Genomic DNA, 15,660 nt, shown 5'->3' on the forward strand with positions numbered 1-15,660 from the left:
AGTCATGAGCTTTGTCCAGTCTTCTCATTTACAATCCTATGTCACCTTTCCAGACAGTTCTAGAGGATTGTGCCAACAACATAACTCAGGAGTCTTGGTCTTACAGGATTTTATCCAAGGATATGAAGCAAGCGTCCCACACTAACAATGCTAAAACATTAATAGTAGCACTTTTGTAGTACCAAAACACTGGAAATCAATTAAAAAGCATTTATTAAGCTTCTACTACGCACCAAGCACATAAGGCACAAGGGCAGCTAGGAGGCACAATAGGTAGAGTGCCAATCTCAGGTTCAGGAAGACTCAACTTCCTGAGTTAAAATCTGACCTCTGGGACCGACTAGCTGGGCAAGTCATTTAACTCTGTTTGCTTCAGTTTCCTCATCTGTAAAATAGGCTGGAGAAGGAAGTGGCAAATCATTCCAGTAACACCTTTCCCCGTGACATTCTCTATTCCCTCATACCTTCTCTAAGTTACTCATAGTTCCCCACTTCAGTGAAGGCTTTTCTTATGGCATTCTCTCAACCCTTCCTTTTTCATTTTCCCTAATTAAAATGTACCTTTTCTACAATGTTAATCCCTCCAGGCCCTCTTCTCTGTTAAATGGTAATGAATTTAAATCAGATAAATTAATCTGTTTTACTATATTGGCTAATTGATATATGTCCCTCTGAGATAATCTAATAACATAGATGATAAAATGTTAGAACTGGAACTTAAAGATCATCGAATCTAAACCCACTATTTTATAGATGCAAGTATTCACATTGAGAGTGACTGTGACTTTTGCAAGGTCACACGCTGGACCCAAGGTTTTCTAACAGCTAATCCAATATTCTCTCCACTAAAACATATTTTAACCCAATTAAATTATACATTTTCAAGAATTCCCTTAAGAAATGACCCCCAGAAGAGAAATTTCAGACATTTCAGGTCAGTTAAGAAAATGTAAGTGGACAGGCTATCCTTTCAGGACCATTCAAATCATATCACATAGCAGTTCCTCATGCTTCCTGTTTGTAAGGCTGTCTCTGTGTTTAATTAATAACAATATGATCATACTAAACGACATTTTCCCATATTCTCACACAACATATATAAATTGCAATAACTTACTTTTATTTGCTCCAAAGACATCACCATCCCAACATTTCTAATTGTACGATACACACGTGTGGCAAATTCTACTTCCATGTGATGCAGACAGGCACTGCCCAATTCATTCCAAGCAGATGTTTCATTCAGAAGTTTGCATACTTCCCATGCTTCAGAGAACCTATAGTAGGAAGAAATTTATTTGTCCAGTTACATTAGGGGACTGCAGTATACATGCTGATATTCCCTTGAATTTCTTAATAATATCTGAATTCTTCAATCTCTTCAGCTCCCTACTCTTCCACTCCAACTGTGACACAAAGGAATGGTCATACCCTTGATTTCACCAAAATGCACAAGTTTTCCATTTTCACAATCAAAAACTCTGAAATTCCTTTGTCAGATCATAGCCTACACTCATCATTTTCTCCTTAATTTCTAACTCTCCCTCTCTAAAAGTCCTTCCCCTACCACTTCAAACATATCCAGTCCTTCCCTATCTTTAAAAATAACCTTAAAAATTAAAGCTATCTATAGTCAAATGAAAAATACTCTAAATCACTATTGATTAGAAAAATGCATATTAAAAACAACTCTGAGGGACTACGTCACACCTATAAGATTGGCTGATATTGCAGAAAGGGAAAATTACAAGTGTTAGAAAAGGAGTGGGAAAATTGGGACACTAATGCAATGGAGTTGTGAACTGATCCAACCATTCTGGAGAGCAATTTGGAACTATGCCCAAATGGCAATCAAACTGTGCATACCCTTTGATCCAGCAATGCCACTACTAGCTCTATACCCTAAAGACATTATAAAAAAGGGAAAAGGACTTAAATGTATAAAAATATTTATAGCAATTCTTTTTGTGGTGACAAAGTTTTGGAAATTGAAGGAATGCCCATCAACTGGAGAATGGCTGAACAAGCTGCAGTGTATAAATTTAATGGAATACTACTGTGCTGTAAGAAACGATGAGCAGGCAGATTTCAGAAAAACCTAGAAAGACTTATATGAACTGATGCTAAATGAAGAGAGCAAAATCAGGACAACATTGTACACAGTAATACAATACCATGTGATAATCAACTATGACTGACTTAACTCTTCTCAACAATACCATGATCCAAGACAATTCCAAAAGATTCACAATGGAAAATGCTATCCACATCCATAGAAAGAACTAGGAAGTCTGAATGCTGATTGAAGCAGACTATTTCCTCTTTTTTGTGGCTTTTTCTTTTTGTTCTGTTTCTTCTTTCACAGTATAACTAATGTGGAAATAAGTTTACATGATTGCACATGTATAACCTCTATCAGATTGCTTATTGTCTGGGAGTAGGGATGAAAAGCAGGAAGGGAGAATAATTTGAAACTCAAAATCTTATAAAAAGTGAATGGAGAGAACTATCTTTACATGTAATTGGAAAAAATGAAATACTATTTACCAAAAATAAACAGACATTTGATTGGGAGGGGGAGATTATCTTCATTGGACCCTACCACTCCCTCAAGCTATAGTCTTATGCTTCTCCATCCTTTCAAAAGTAAGCTCTTAGAATAAGTTTCTGACCTTTGTTTCTTTCACTTCTCTTACCCACTTCCCAATTTTATGTAACAATGCCTTCTGACTTCATTACACAACTGAAACAGTTCTCCCCAACATTACATCAGCAGTCTTTTCTCCATCGTCATTCTTCTCAATCTTTCTAAAGTATCTGATGCCACTGGTCACCTTCTCCTCTGTAGCACTCTCACTTCTCTGTAATTTCTTTGTGTGACACTGCTTCTTCTTAGTGCTTCTCTTTACCTAACCACTCCATAACGAATTATGGGTATATCCCCAAAGTTCTATCCTTGGCCCTCCTTTATCTGTACACTTTCTCATTTGGTAACCTCATCAGCACCAATGGATTTAATTATCATCTCTATGCTAATGATGCCCAGAACTACATATCCAGTCCTAGTCTCTTCAAAGTTCTACTACCCCTATTTCAAATTTCTCTCTTTAGGTTATGGGAATCAGAAGTCACCATCCTTTTAGTCACCCATCACCCAAATTCACAACTCTGGCGTTATTCTCCCCTCTTCACTCTCATTCAACCCACTTATACAATCACTTGGTAAATCTTGTCATTTCTACAACTCTAAAATCTCTTTTGCAAACATTATTTTTCTCTCTACTCACACAAATACCACCCTATTTCAGACCCTCTTCACCTCTAGGTAGGCTATTTAAAATACCCTGCTATTTGATCTCCCTTACTAAAGTCTCTCCTAACTCCAATCCATCCTCCATGACACTGCTAAAGTGATTTTCCTAAAGCTCTGACCTTACCAAGTCACTGCCAATTTAACAAACTTCAATGAATTCCTATTGCCTTTAGGATCAAATATAGACTGTTTGCCTTCTAAAATTCTTCACAGCCTGGTTCTGTCCTACTTTTCTAGCCTTTACTCCCTTCCCAAACTATCTAGGCCAGCCAGACTACCCTACTTACTCTTCCTCACATGTGATATACTCTGTCTCATATATGTGTCTTTGCACTGTCCCCCATCCTGGAATGCATTTTCATTTCATCTCCACTTCTAAGATATGAGGTCTCCTTTGAACTAAGCTCAAATAGCCACTTATACATGAAGTCTTTCCTCATTTCCCCTTCCCCCCATTGCTAGGGCCTTTCCTACCAAAATGATCTTGTCTTCATGGCAGAATGTAAGTTCCTAGAAAAACTACTTCATTCACTATATTCATAGTGAAATCTGTTTACAATAAAGAGGAAGTCCTCAACTTACAAAAATTCCAAAAGTTTACTTGTACCTAAGACTAACCTCACTGAGATAATATTATAAATGGATGATTAGGCTCTCTGGCTAACCCACCAAAAGCCTTTCAAATCCATAATGTAGCTACATATTGTATATTTGCAATGAAAATGAGTGAGAGGGAGGGAGAAAAGGAAGAGAAGGGAATAAGCATTTAAGAAGCATGTACTATGTGACAGGTACTCTGCTAACCACTTTTCAACTATTATCTCATTTAATCCTCATAACAACCCTGGAAGGTAGGTATTATTATCATTTCCATTTAGCATGCGAAGAAACTGAGGCAGACAGAAGTTAAGTGACTTGCCCAATGTCACACAGCTAGTAAGTGTTTGAATCTGGATTTGAACTCTTGTCATCTTGACTAGAGGTCCAGTGCTTTGTGTACTATGGCACCATCTGTGATATTAGTAATTAAGAAAAACAATAAGAAAGTCTTAAAACTTAATTTCAATTACAGTATTGGGGGGGGGGGGAAGGTTTAATAAGAAAAAGATGAAGAAGGCAGAGTCTTTTGGAAAGCCTGAAGCAGGTTTCAAGGTGAAGTTACACATCACTTTAGAAGTCAACAGAATTACAGAGCTAGAAGAGAGTTTTTGGGACACCAGAATGGCCACTGGAGCTCTCTTTCCCTTTGCATTTTTCCCCTCCTTCAGTGATATGTAAAGAGAACATGCCAATAATAACTCAGGCTTCCCCAAACCTCTCCTAAAATCTCTGAGGGAGGAAGAAAGGGCAAAGCTACCTTTGACAGTGATGCAAAAATGGAAGAAAGGGAGCACACCTCTGCTATAATAATAAAGATTCCTATACAGATGTTTCCCTAAATCTTCATTTTTAATCTAAATATCTGGTTACTTTATCAGATTCTCATCTCATATAGTCTCTCCAGTCCCCCTCACCAACCTGGTCTCCCTTACAACTTTAGTTCTTCCTAAAATGTGGTACACAGAATTGAACACAATACACCAGATTTCCTCTCCACCTCCAATTTATAACTAAGTGGTTAATTGCAAATCAATAAATTAAGCAGCCCCTGTCTTTCCCAATGTGATCACTAAAGAAAATAAAAGTTAACTTTTATGGAAAAGTCCTGAACAGGAAGAGAATGCCTTGAGAATTTTACACTTCTCAAACCAAGAATGTCAAATTTAAATAGTTTCCTGTAAGTTTCACAATTCAGTACAAAAGCATGGTACTAGCACACAGGAATGAAAAATTAAAGCTAGTTCCACTTGAAGCTACCACAAAGGAGCACTGCTAATTGTGATTCAATCACTAATATATTAGACATATTCTGGATTCTGACATCAATATGTATTTTATTTGTGTCTATCAATGAAATCCCTGGGCTAATACTCTCCCTAATAGTTACTCTCTTTCCTTCCTATCTTCTTGTTTGTGCTTCATCAGATCTCTTCTGTTAAGTTTATAACTTTAGAAAGCATTTAATGGAATAAGAATACATACATATATTAACATTGGAAAACTGTCCATGTGCAATAAACACCACAACATTCATTTAGTTCCCACTCTAATCCCTCAAGTAGCAGAGAAGACAAGAAACTGAAATATCTGTTTTAAATTTCTTCCAGTCCCATCCCTTGTTGTACAGATAGCTGGATAAAAAAGTAACCCATTCAGAAATAGTGCAGTTACTCAACTGCAGTGGGTACAGGAACAAGTCACTTCAGTGTTTCTCCTAGAGGATGCCCTATTCTTTAAGTGGAGAGGTAAGTAGTTTTTTTTTTTCACCTTCCTTGGACATCCTATCAATTTTACCATCACTAGCTGCACCTCTCTTCTCCCTAAAGTAGGATCACATCATACATTTATACATCTCTATCACTTAAGCACAACAACAAAGTTTATTTGATTTCCCCAAAGAGAACCAGTTAACCAGGCTACTAACTTCTCACCAAAAACAAACACCTAGAGCTGGACAGGAAGGGCTACTTTACCCCTCTTCTCTTCCCAACTCCCCTTTTCAAAAAACTGTCCATCCTTGTATCTGTCAACACTTAAATGCTTGGATGTACTCGTTAACCAAGTTTTGAAGTAAGACTTCCCCAGTGCTAATTCAAGTGTTCCAATAACGGTTTCAAAAGTTTCCCTAACAGGTAAGGCATCTACCTTATAAATATAATAACCTGACTCTGCCCCACTCATCTTGTCGTGACAATATGATGGGAAAGAAGAAAGAAGTTACCAAATCCAACTATGATTAGGGAAGATCAAGAGGGAAATGCCATAATTACTGATCACTGGAAAACCTGAACACACAAAAACAGTCTAGTCAACCAAAGGACCAGAGGGAAAAAGAAGCAATATAGTGATTGGGATGGTAAGAGTCTTGCTCCACATCTGTTCCTGTCCTAGACTATACCTCACTATTCTATTAGCCAGAAACAGGCAATGAAGTGATCAGAGTCCTATAAATTCCAGTCAATGAGCAATTAAACCAGGAAACAATAAGAGATCAGAGACAGAGGTTGACATCAAAGATAGAAACATGATTAGAAAACGAAAAGGCATTGAAAGCCAACCTCAGCTCCCAATTTTCCATCCTACACAAAATCCGGACATTGGTGCCCTGGAAAGCAATCAGTAGAGCAGCTTTAGGGAAAACTCTCGCTTAGACTGAAGATAGCAATATATTGTAGGTTTAACCCATTTAGGTCTAGATTCCTGAACTGTATCTTTCTGAAATTTCTGAGTTACGGGCAGCCAGAGCCTGGGAAAACCTATAGGTATGCAACTATAAGATTCAAATATGCTATTCATTTTATTCTTATATTTATTCTACCTATATGTACATATATATTTTTAAATCATTATATATAGTTAAGTATTACATATCTATTTGCTTGGATGATAGACACCATTATTGTATGATGACTCATTGAAATGTGCCTCATTCAGGAAAGAAACAGGGTTTCCCAGTGGAATGAAGACTGAGTTATTCTGAGCTAATCATAATTCTAATCTAATGACCCAAGAATGTCCCCCCCAGAGAGAGATGGCATTCTTAAAAAAAAAAATAGAGTTAATCAGCCAATAAACATATATATTCTACTATGTGCCAGGTAACATGCTAAGAACTGGGAATACAAAGAAAGGAAGAAGAGAGATCCTGCTCCCAAGGAGCTCAGAGTTAAACTGGGGACTTTAAGCCAAGGAAGGCAGGAGGCAGAGAGAAGGAGGGAGAGATTTCCGGGCATGGGGACAGTCAATGAAAATGCCTAGATTTGGGAGATGGAAAAACCAGAATGTCAGTCTTACTGGGAGAGTGAAGTATAAAAATACTGGAAAGGAAGGAGGGGGCCAGTTGTCAAGAGTTTTAAATGAGAAAAACTAACCATTGGAACTATCCAAAAGTGAAATGGTCAGCCTTGGGAGTTAGTGATTTTCCCTTCACTAGAGATCTTCAAGTAAAGGCTATATAAGCACACGAATATTTTATAAAGAGAATTTTTGTTCAAGTACAGGTTGGGCCAGATAATCTGTAAAGCACTTTCCAACTCTCAAATTCTATGATTTTGTGGAACATATGGAGTGGCTTCAAGATAGCTAGGCAAGGGGAAAAGAAGAGTAAACGACTAGTCATCCATATGTTAGATATTAGAACTTAAGGAGTACCTCAAACTTTGAAGGACTTAGGATAATTTGTTACAATTATTTTCTGGTCTATTCATAGATCAATAATATACATAATACCAGGTAATAATATCATATCAGACAACAAACTTAGATGATTATTCTCATATAAAACGAGACTTACCTTTTTAGCATTAAAGTTTGCAGCAGTATGTGTCTCAGCTCATTACTTTTTGAGTCTGTAAAATTGTTGAGAAAGCTATGGGTGCTAAGACAGATATTGTTTATTTTTCCACTCTGTGTCTGACAGGTTAATTCTCCATTATACAAGAGCAATGGCTTATGGGAAAAGGGAACTTTTGTGCCTCCTGCCAAAATTACCTTGGACCCTACATTATAAAATCAGAAAATTATTTTTAGAAGCTATTATATCTAATTCTTCCCCAGTGACTGATAAAACATAAAATATACTAGCATATGTGTCAGTATAATCAGTGAGAATATCTGTGGAAATGTCGAATCTTTAAATCCTGAGAAATTTAACTCCCATCATCCCTCCTCTTTACACATATTTTTAGTTCATTTCCTGATGAACTCTATGTATAGTTAAGAAAATTTAAGAGGAATATAGTAGGTACCTACTAAATGGAAGGTCACTGATTGGGCCACTTCTCTCTAGATAAGCCTTTACCTTCTCCCTTTTACATCATTCAAATTCATATTTAGCAAATGTAATGAAAAAAATGATTGATACCTAAAGAATATCTATTCTCTACAAAAGAATATTTGGTAAAAATATATGTTGATCTTAAATGTCATCAAATGAGTTTAGTTATGGAAATATCAAAAGGACCTTGTTACAAGGAAATCTTATCTATGATGATGGCACACATCATTGATCAGGTAGATAGAATTATAATGAACCCCCAGTGAATTAAAATATTTGACTGATATCTTCTGACAGAAAGATAAAAGAACAATTTTGGTCATTCAGATTTTAATTTTACTTAAAATTATACTTTAACTCAAATTACTCATCAGTCCTTAATATAAACATGTCGTTTTTTCTTAATTTGAATGTCATTCAGTGAACACTTGCTCAATACAATGAATAAAAGTTTTAATTTATCAAGTTTAATTTGAAATTCTGATCCAAGTATTAGATATAACTGGAAGTGTTTACTATAAATTCAGTGAGTGATCAAGGGCCTGAGGATTAATGTTTCAGAAGGAAAATGCAGACTAAACTGACACTGAAACATCATGTTCTATAACATACAAATGCAATGACAAAACCTTATAGCAATAACATCCAGCTTTATCATAAATATGTGTAAACGGAGCCATTTCACAATGGTTAAGTGGTTAAAAGAAATAAACAGGCTTTTTTTTTCCAAAAAAAGAAATGCAATCCATCCATAACTATATGAAAGATGCTCCAAATCACTAATAAAAAGAGAAATGCAAATTAAAACAACCCTGAGGTTCTACCTCACATTCACTGAATTGACAAAGATGACAAAGGGTGACAAATATTGGAAGAGTTATGGAAGGAAGGACAAGCACATAAATGTAGTCTTTTATAACTTAAATTGTTTCAAACATTCTGATAATTTGGAAATATGCCCATAAAATCACTAAACTGTACCAGAAACACCAGTCAGATTCCCACCCAGAAAGATCCAAATGTATATAAATATTCACAGCACCATTTTTGTTGTACTAAAGAAGTGAAAAGAACGTAGGTACCCATCAAATAGTGAATAACTAAAGAAACTGGTAAACTAATGGAAGGGATTATTATTGTACTGTAAGAAATGACAGATATTAAGAATTCTGAAAGACCTAGGAAGATTCATTTGAACTGATAATACAGATTAAAATAAGCAGAAAGGAAAAACAACTTACATGAAAACCACAGTAACATAAAGGAAAGCAATGAAAGGTTTTTGAATTGATAAACATAGTAACCAGTCATGACTTCAGAAGATTGATGATAAAGCATACCCTTCAGCTTCCTGGCAAAGAGGTGACTAACCAGAGGTAACAAAACCAGACATAAAGATATGGCTGAAGGATAGATTTGCTTTATTTGACCACTCTTATTTATTACAAGGGAAGGCATCTATTTATGAGAGAGTAAGGGGAGCTGAGAAGTGATAAAAATTGAAAAGAAAATAAGAAAGACTATTAATAAAATATTTTTAAAATAAATAAAACAAAAAGAAGCTCAGTAAGGGTCAAAAAGTCTAATTTTTTTACTACTTTGTTAAACTATATATATATATGTATATATATATATTTAAAATAAACTCTTCATAACAGAAGTTCACAGTTCCATACACAATTATATTTGTTCTTTCTGTAATGAAATATTTGTGCTTGCTTATGATTCTAAATTCATAATTAAAAGGAAAAACTTCCTTCTCTAGTATAGGGTGGGGAGGAAGGGAGGCAGGTTAGAATTTAAAATGCAACAAAAACAAATTTAATTTTTAAGAAAGAAAAAATAAATGTGTTTGAATACATGGCATTGAGTATTTTAATAAAAAAGAAATTATAATACCTTGAATAGTGTCCTTGTGAAAGACATAAGTATATACTTTATCATCATCATAAGCCACAAATACACCTTTATCCATTGACCAATTTTCCCAAAGAATACACTTGATGGTTGGTGGAAAATTTGGAATTTCATACACTGCATCAATTACCTAGAATGAAACATATGTATTTAAAATATTCTATATACAAAAGGATTCATGTATAATTATCTTTTGCAACTTCCAAATAGTATCCATATTTATTTTTATCAGGACTTACAGGGCAATACAAAAAGCCATCGCTTTTATCATCAATGAATGCCAACCTGGTCCCATTTGGATCTGGAAAAATCTTTCTAATGCTGACAGTATGACGATATTCATTCACGTGTTGCCAGTCTTCGATGTAAAAATAATGAATTACACCAGCCTAATAAAAAACAAAACATATCATTTCTTAATTTTAACACAAAACAATAATTCAAAAAAATAATATCTACCACTTATCAACATACATTCTGCAAATATATTTATTTTGGTTACATTTTCCCCTTTGATTTGATAAATTGTTACTGAATATCTATTATCCACAAAGTACTATGCTATATGTGATGGGAGTACAGTGATGGAAACAGTCCTTACACTCAAAAAGTTTACAATCCAATAGCAAGATAAAATGAGTGCTATATTTGAGACCATAATATCTGAGTTCAAATTCCAGCTTGGCAACTTGCTGCTTACATGACTTTGGTTGAACATAGATTAATAGCTGGAAGGAATCCTAGAAATCATCAAATCCAACTCTACGTATTTTGGACATGAAAAAATTGACCCTCAGAGAGGTGGCACAGGAGTAGCACAACTGGAATTCAAACCCAGGTCCTTTAACTCTAGGATTCCTTTCATCATACTCTGCTGTATTCCAATTCAGTCCCTTCATTTTATGGAAGAAATTGACATCCAAAAAGGTTAATTGACTTATCCAGGTGATATGTTTAGAACTGTTCTTCAGTAAGATTTAATAAAGCAGCAGTGAAAGGACAGAATGCAAGGAGGAGAGATTGAAGTCGAAGACTAATTAGTAAGTGTTAAAGTAGCTGGGGCAACAGGCACTGAGGACCTACATTTTGATGGTAGCAGTGGTAATGAAAGTAACTAACTGGTGCGGAATGAAATGAGCAGAACCCGGAGAACAACTTACCCAAAGATAACAATAATATAGAAGAAAACAATTTTGGCAGACCTCAGAATTCTAATCAAAGACCATTCAAAAACTAATGATAAAACATATACTTCCTAACAGAGAGGTAATGAACTACAGATGGAAAATGAGATAGGCATCATCACATATAGCTAATATTTTGATAAGTTTTGTTGGACTTTTTATTTTTTTATAAGTGAGGGCTATTACTTGGTAGAAATGAGGGAGTGGTGGATTAATTAGAATCAGGAAAAAATGAAAGAACAGAGATAGAGGAAGCAGGATATTATATCTTGGAAACCAGAAGAAGATAAAGTTTTCACAAAATCACAAAAATTGGGTTGAAAATTAGTAAGCACAAAAGCATCAATAGACATTCTAAATACACAAATTTATTTTTATGAATTATAAAATAAGACATAGAGCAGTTTTATTATTACTTTGCTAAATTATATGGGTTATCAAAGCTTTAAAGTGCACTAAGACTTTAGGGACACCCTGCATTTCTTAAAATGGATTTATGTAACAGTTCACATTTTTTATACAAATGTGTTTGTCCTTTACATATTGAAATATGTATTCACTGATGATCATTAAGTTCATAATAAAAAAGAAAATGTAAGTAAACATAATTTTAAAAGGAAAAAGGAAATCAATTTGAAAAACATTTCAGAAATAGAATCTACAGTACTTGACAACAAAACATATGTATAGGATAAGAAAGAAGGAGGAATCAAAGAGGACTATTAAAATTTAAGCCTGGGTGACCAGATTAATCACAGTACCCTTAATGGTATAGGAAAATCAGAAAGACAGACTGGGAGTTTGAGGGGAGAAGGATAGAATCCACTTTCAGATATGCTGAATTTTAGATCTCAGTGGGACATTCAAGATAGAGTTGTCTGTTGGAAATGTGAGATTGGAGCTAAGTATGAGTTCAGGACTAGCACACAAATTTCAGATACATTTACCTGGTTGTGAGAATAAATGGAATTTCCAAGGGAGAAAGTATAGAAAGAAATGAGGGCTTAGAACAAAATCTTCAGAACTTAGATTTAGGGGGCTTTGAGGAAGAAAGAGGAACCAACAAAAAAGAATGATCAGATTGATATATGAATTTGTTGCTCGGTTATTTTTTAGTTACGTCTGACTCTTCATGACCCAATTTGGGGGTTCTTGGCAAAGATAGCAGAGTTGGTTTGCCATTTCCTCCTTCAAGGACTGGAATAATGTAATTATCTTAGAAACCAACAGAAGAGTCAGTCGCAGAATCTGAGATGAAGACAAGTCTAACTTGAACAGGAATCTCCTTTGCAATATCTCTACCAAGTGCACAGTGTCTGGCATTTTGTAATTGTTTAATAAATTCTTGCTGCTGAATAACTGCTTGGTCATTTAGCATCTCTTTGAAAACCTAAAAAAAAGGGGAGCTTTACATCTTCCAGGGCAGCTCTTTCCACTTCTGAACAGCTCTAGTTGTTGGGAAGTTTCTCCTTACATTGAACCTAAAGTTGTCTTCCTACAACTTCCACCCATGACCCCCAATTCTGCATTCAGGGGTCAAGGAGAAGAAGTTTAATCCCTTTTTGTGACAAACTTTATGAGTAAAGATAATATGAAAAACTTTTTAAAGAAGGAAATGGCTCCAGCCCACTGGACCTGGCACCACCCAGATTCTGAAGTCTGACCCCTTGAACGGGACCCATCGAGGCAGGGACAGCTCTACGCCCCTTGCCAGCAGGAAGAAGTTTCAGAAACTGAGACCTTCGCCCCTTACCCCAAAAGAATTTGGGTTCAATCTGTTTGAGGGGGGAATGATGAGGTTCAGACTCTGGGAACTTCCTTGAGCTCCCCTGGAATTTCCTCACTAAACCTGGCTTTTCATACTCAAATTGAGCTCTCTTTGCTTCTCCTCACAGAATCTGACTTTTCATACTCAAATTGATCTCTTCCTGTATCTCCTCACAGAATCTGGCCTTTCATACACAAATCTTTGATCATTGTCTGTTATCCCTTGATTGCCCTACCTGCTTCTCACCCAAACCCTCCATTGTCTATCTCCTGATAGCCTCCAGGTGTTTCCAGTCTTTGACCCTCCTTGGACTTCTTCTCAAGACCCTTCCTAAACCCCTCCTCCCGTCACCCTGGACTACCAGACCCCCCCCACCCCACCCCCAGATCCCTCCTATACTCTTTTCTGTATTTAAGTCCCACCTTGCCTCCATGAAGGTGCTCAGATGCAATCCAGCTCAGACTCTGTCTAGCTGGGATTGTGTCTGGCCCGCTTGTGAATACAAGCGTTACAAATACTTAGGCTCCTTAAGAGGCAACCCAATTGGGTGAATCCTTAATAAACTTTATTTTCTTTGGCTTTAAAAAAAAAAAAAGAAGGAAATGGTTAACAGTATCAGCAGAAAACAGAAAGATTGAGGATGATGAAATCTGGGAAAATTTCATCTGACACAAAAAGTTACTTTTGACCTTTGACACAGTGGTTTCAGTTGAGACATGGAAACAGAAATAACAAAAAAGTAGATGGGAAAGTAGCATGAGGAAAAAGTATACTCAAGAAATTTGTCAGCAAAAACAAGAAAAAAAAGATGGGGTGACTACTTGAGGCAATGACAATATAGTTTTGGGTTTTTCTTCAGGAGAAAATAGATTTGAACCTGTTTATAGAAAAAACAGGAGAGAGACTGAGGCTGCAGAAAAGAAAAAGGATGACTGATGGAGCAAAGGGGTGAAAACCTTGTTGATGCTTTATTCTTTTGAATAAGGCATAAATATGAGGTGAATGAATAAAATGACCCAGGTGAAGTAAAAATCAGCATAAATTTACTTTAAACATCCTTTGGGAACAAATGAAATGAAATTCCTATAAATTTAATGCAAATTAAAAGAATTTTCAGGTTCTATCCTCATATCTATCAGATTGGCAAAGACAGCCAGAAAAGAAAATGACAAATGTTAGGGGGCTGTCACTTGGCAGGCACAGATGTAAACTGGTTTAGTCATTTTGGAAAGCAATTTGGAACCACACTCCAAAAGCCACTAAATTGTTTGTAACTTTTAATTCAGCTATACTACCATTATGCCTACACTTTCACAGGGATCAAAGAAAGAGTAAAGGATTCATATGTATTAAAATATTTATAAGAGATTTTTGTTGTGGTGATAGCAAAGAACTAGAAAGAAAGGGAGTGTCTATCATTTGAGGAGTGGCCAAATTAAAAAGATATGTGAATGTAATGGAATATTACTGAATCATAAGAAATAATGAAAGGGTTGATTTCTGAGAAACCTGAGACTTGCATGAACCAATGCATAATGAAGTGAGTAGAAACAAGAAATACTTTATACAGTTAACAATAGCACTGTAAATAAAAGTAACTGAAACACCTAAGAACTCTGATCAAAGTAATTACTGACCACAATTCCAGAGGACATAGGATGGGAAAACTATTCACTTCCTGGAAGAAGGGTTAAGGACTCAAGGTACAGAATTAGATATATTTTGGAGACGGGAAATATGTGGATTTGTTTTGATTCACTGTATTTATTTGTACAAGAACTGTATTTTTATTTTTTTCATTTGGGGCACAAGGAAAAGTATAGCTGCAAAAAAAGAAGAAAAGAGGCTTATTCAGTCATTTTGTTAAATGCTAAGATAATTGGAATTAAGAACACACAAACAAGTAAAACAATTGTGAAAGTAATATGTTGAATACATAACTACAAAATGTAAATGGAAAGAACCACAAAACAATTAAAAGTGAATTTTATTTAAGAATGCAAAAAATTAAAAACAAGCAAGGATCCAAGTTAGAGATATAAGATAATACCCCAACCCCACTTCTTCAAAGAGATGGGAAGAGGTTCATAAATATGGAACTTTACGTACATTTTCAGTGTTTTTCAATGTATTGATCAGTTTTGTTAACATTTTTCTTCATCATTTTTTAAAGATATTTGTCACAAGGGAAAACTATCTAGGGAAGATAAGAAAGATAATAGGACAAATTCTGGCAATGTATGAACAAAAGATATCAACTAAATTTTTTTTAAAAGAAGGCAGCATGTTGAATTTATTACGTATTTTTTAACTCTAGCTATATGTAATCAAGATTCATATTTTCACATATAGTTTTCCTTTTCTTTTGTATTTTCTAAATGGAAATACTAATTTTTTGGTGTTAAGTTCAGATTTTAAAAATAAAATTTAAAAAGACATTCCTATAAATTAAAATACTAAGAATTCTAATAACAATAATTTATTATTTAAATATTTTATACAATAAAAATTTAAAACTGAAATAAGAACTTATTTCTAATTTGCTATTGTTATCAATTACCTAATCTCTAAACAGAACAATCAGGGAATTCACTTTTCCTTT

The 15,660-nt window shown here is 35.1% G+C and overlaps 1 protein-coding gene across 7 annotated transcripts in view; it reads right to left on the reverse strand.

The window, feature by feature from the left end:
- Positions 1-15,660, reverse strand: part of LOC140511434 (WD repeat-containing protein 19-like) — a 164,050-nt gene that overhangs the window by 84,577 nt on the left and 63,813 nt on the right. For all 7 annotated transcript variants that reach the window (XR_011969549.1, XR_011969548.1, XR_011969550.1 and 4 more), the window contains 4 exons: positions 10,346-10,495; positions 10,089-10,236; positions 7,707-7,911; positions 1,118-1,277 (listed from right to left, as the gene is read on the reverse strand). Coding sequence is in view for 4 of the 7 variants with exons in the window: in XM_072620497.1 (XP_072476598.1) it covers positions 1,118-1,277; positions 7,707-7,911; positions 10,089-10,236; positions 10,346-10,495 (663 nt within the window). In the remaining 3 variants the exon portion in view is untranslated. The remainder of the gene's footprint in view (positions 1-1,117; positions 1,278-7,706; positions 7,912-10,088; positions 10,237-10,345; positions 10,496-15,660) is intronic.

Source organism: Notamacropus eugenii, chromosome 6 (genome assembly GCF_028372415.1).
Source record: "Notamacropus eugenii isolate mMacEug1 chromosome 6, mMacEug1.pri_v2, whole genome shotgun sequence".
NCBI lineage: Eukaryota > Metazoa > Chordata > Mammalia > Diprotodontia > Macropodidae > Notamacropus > Notamacropus eugenii.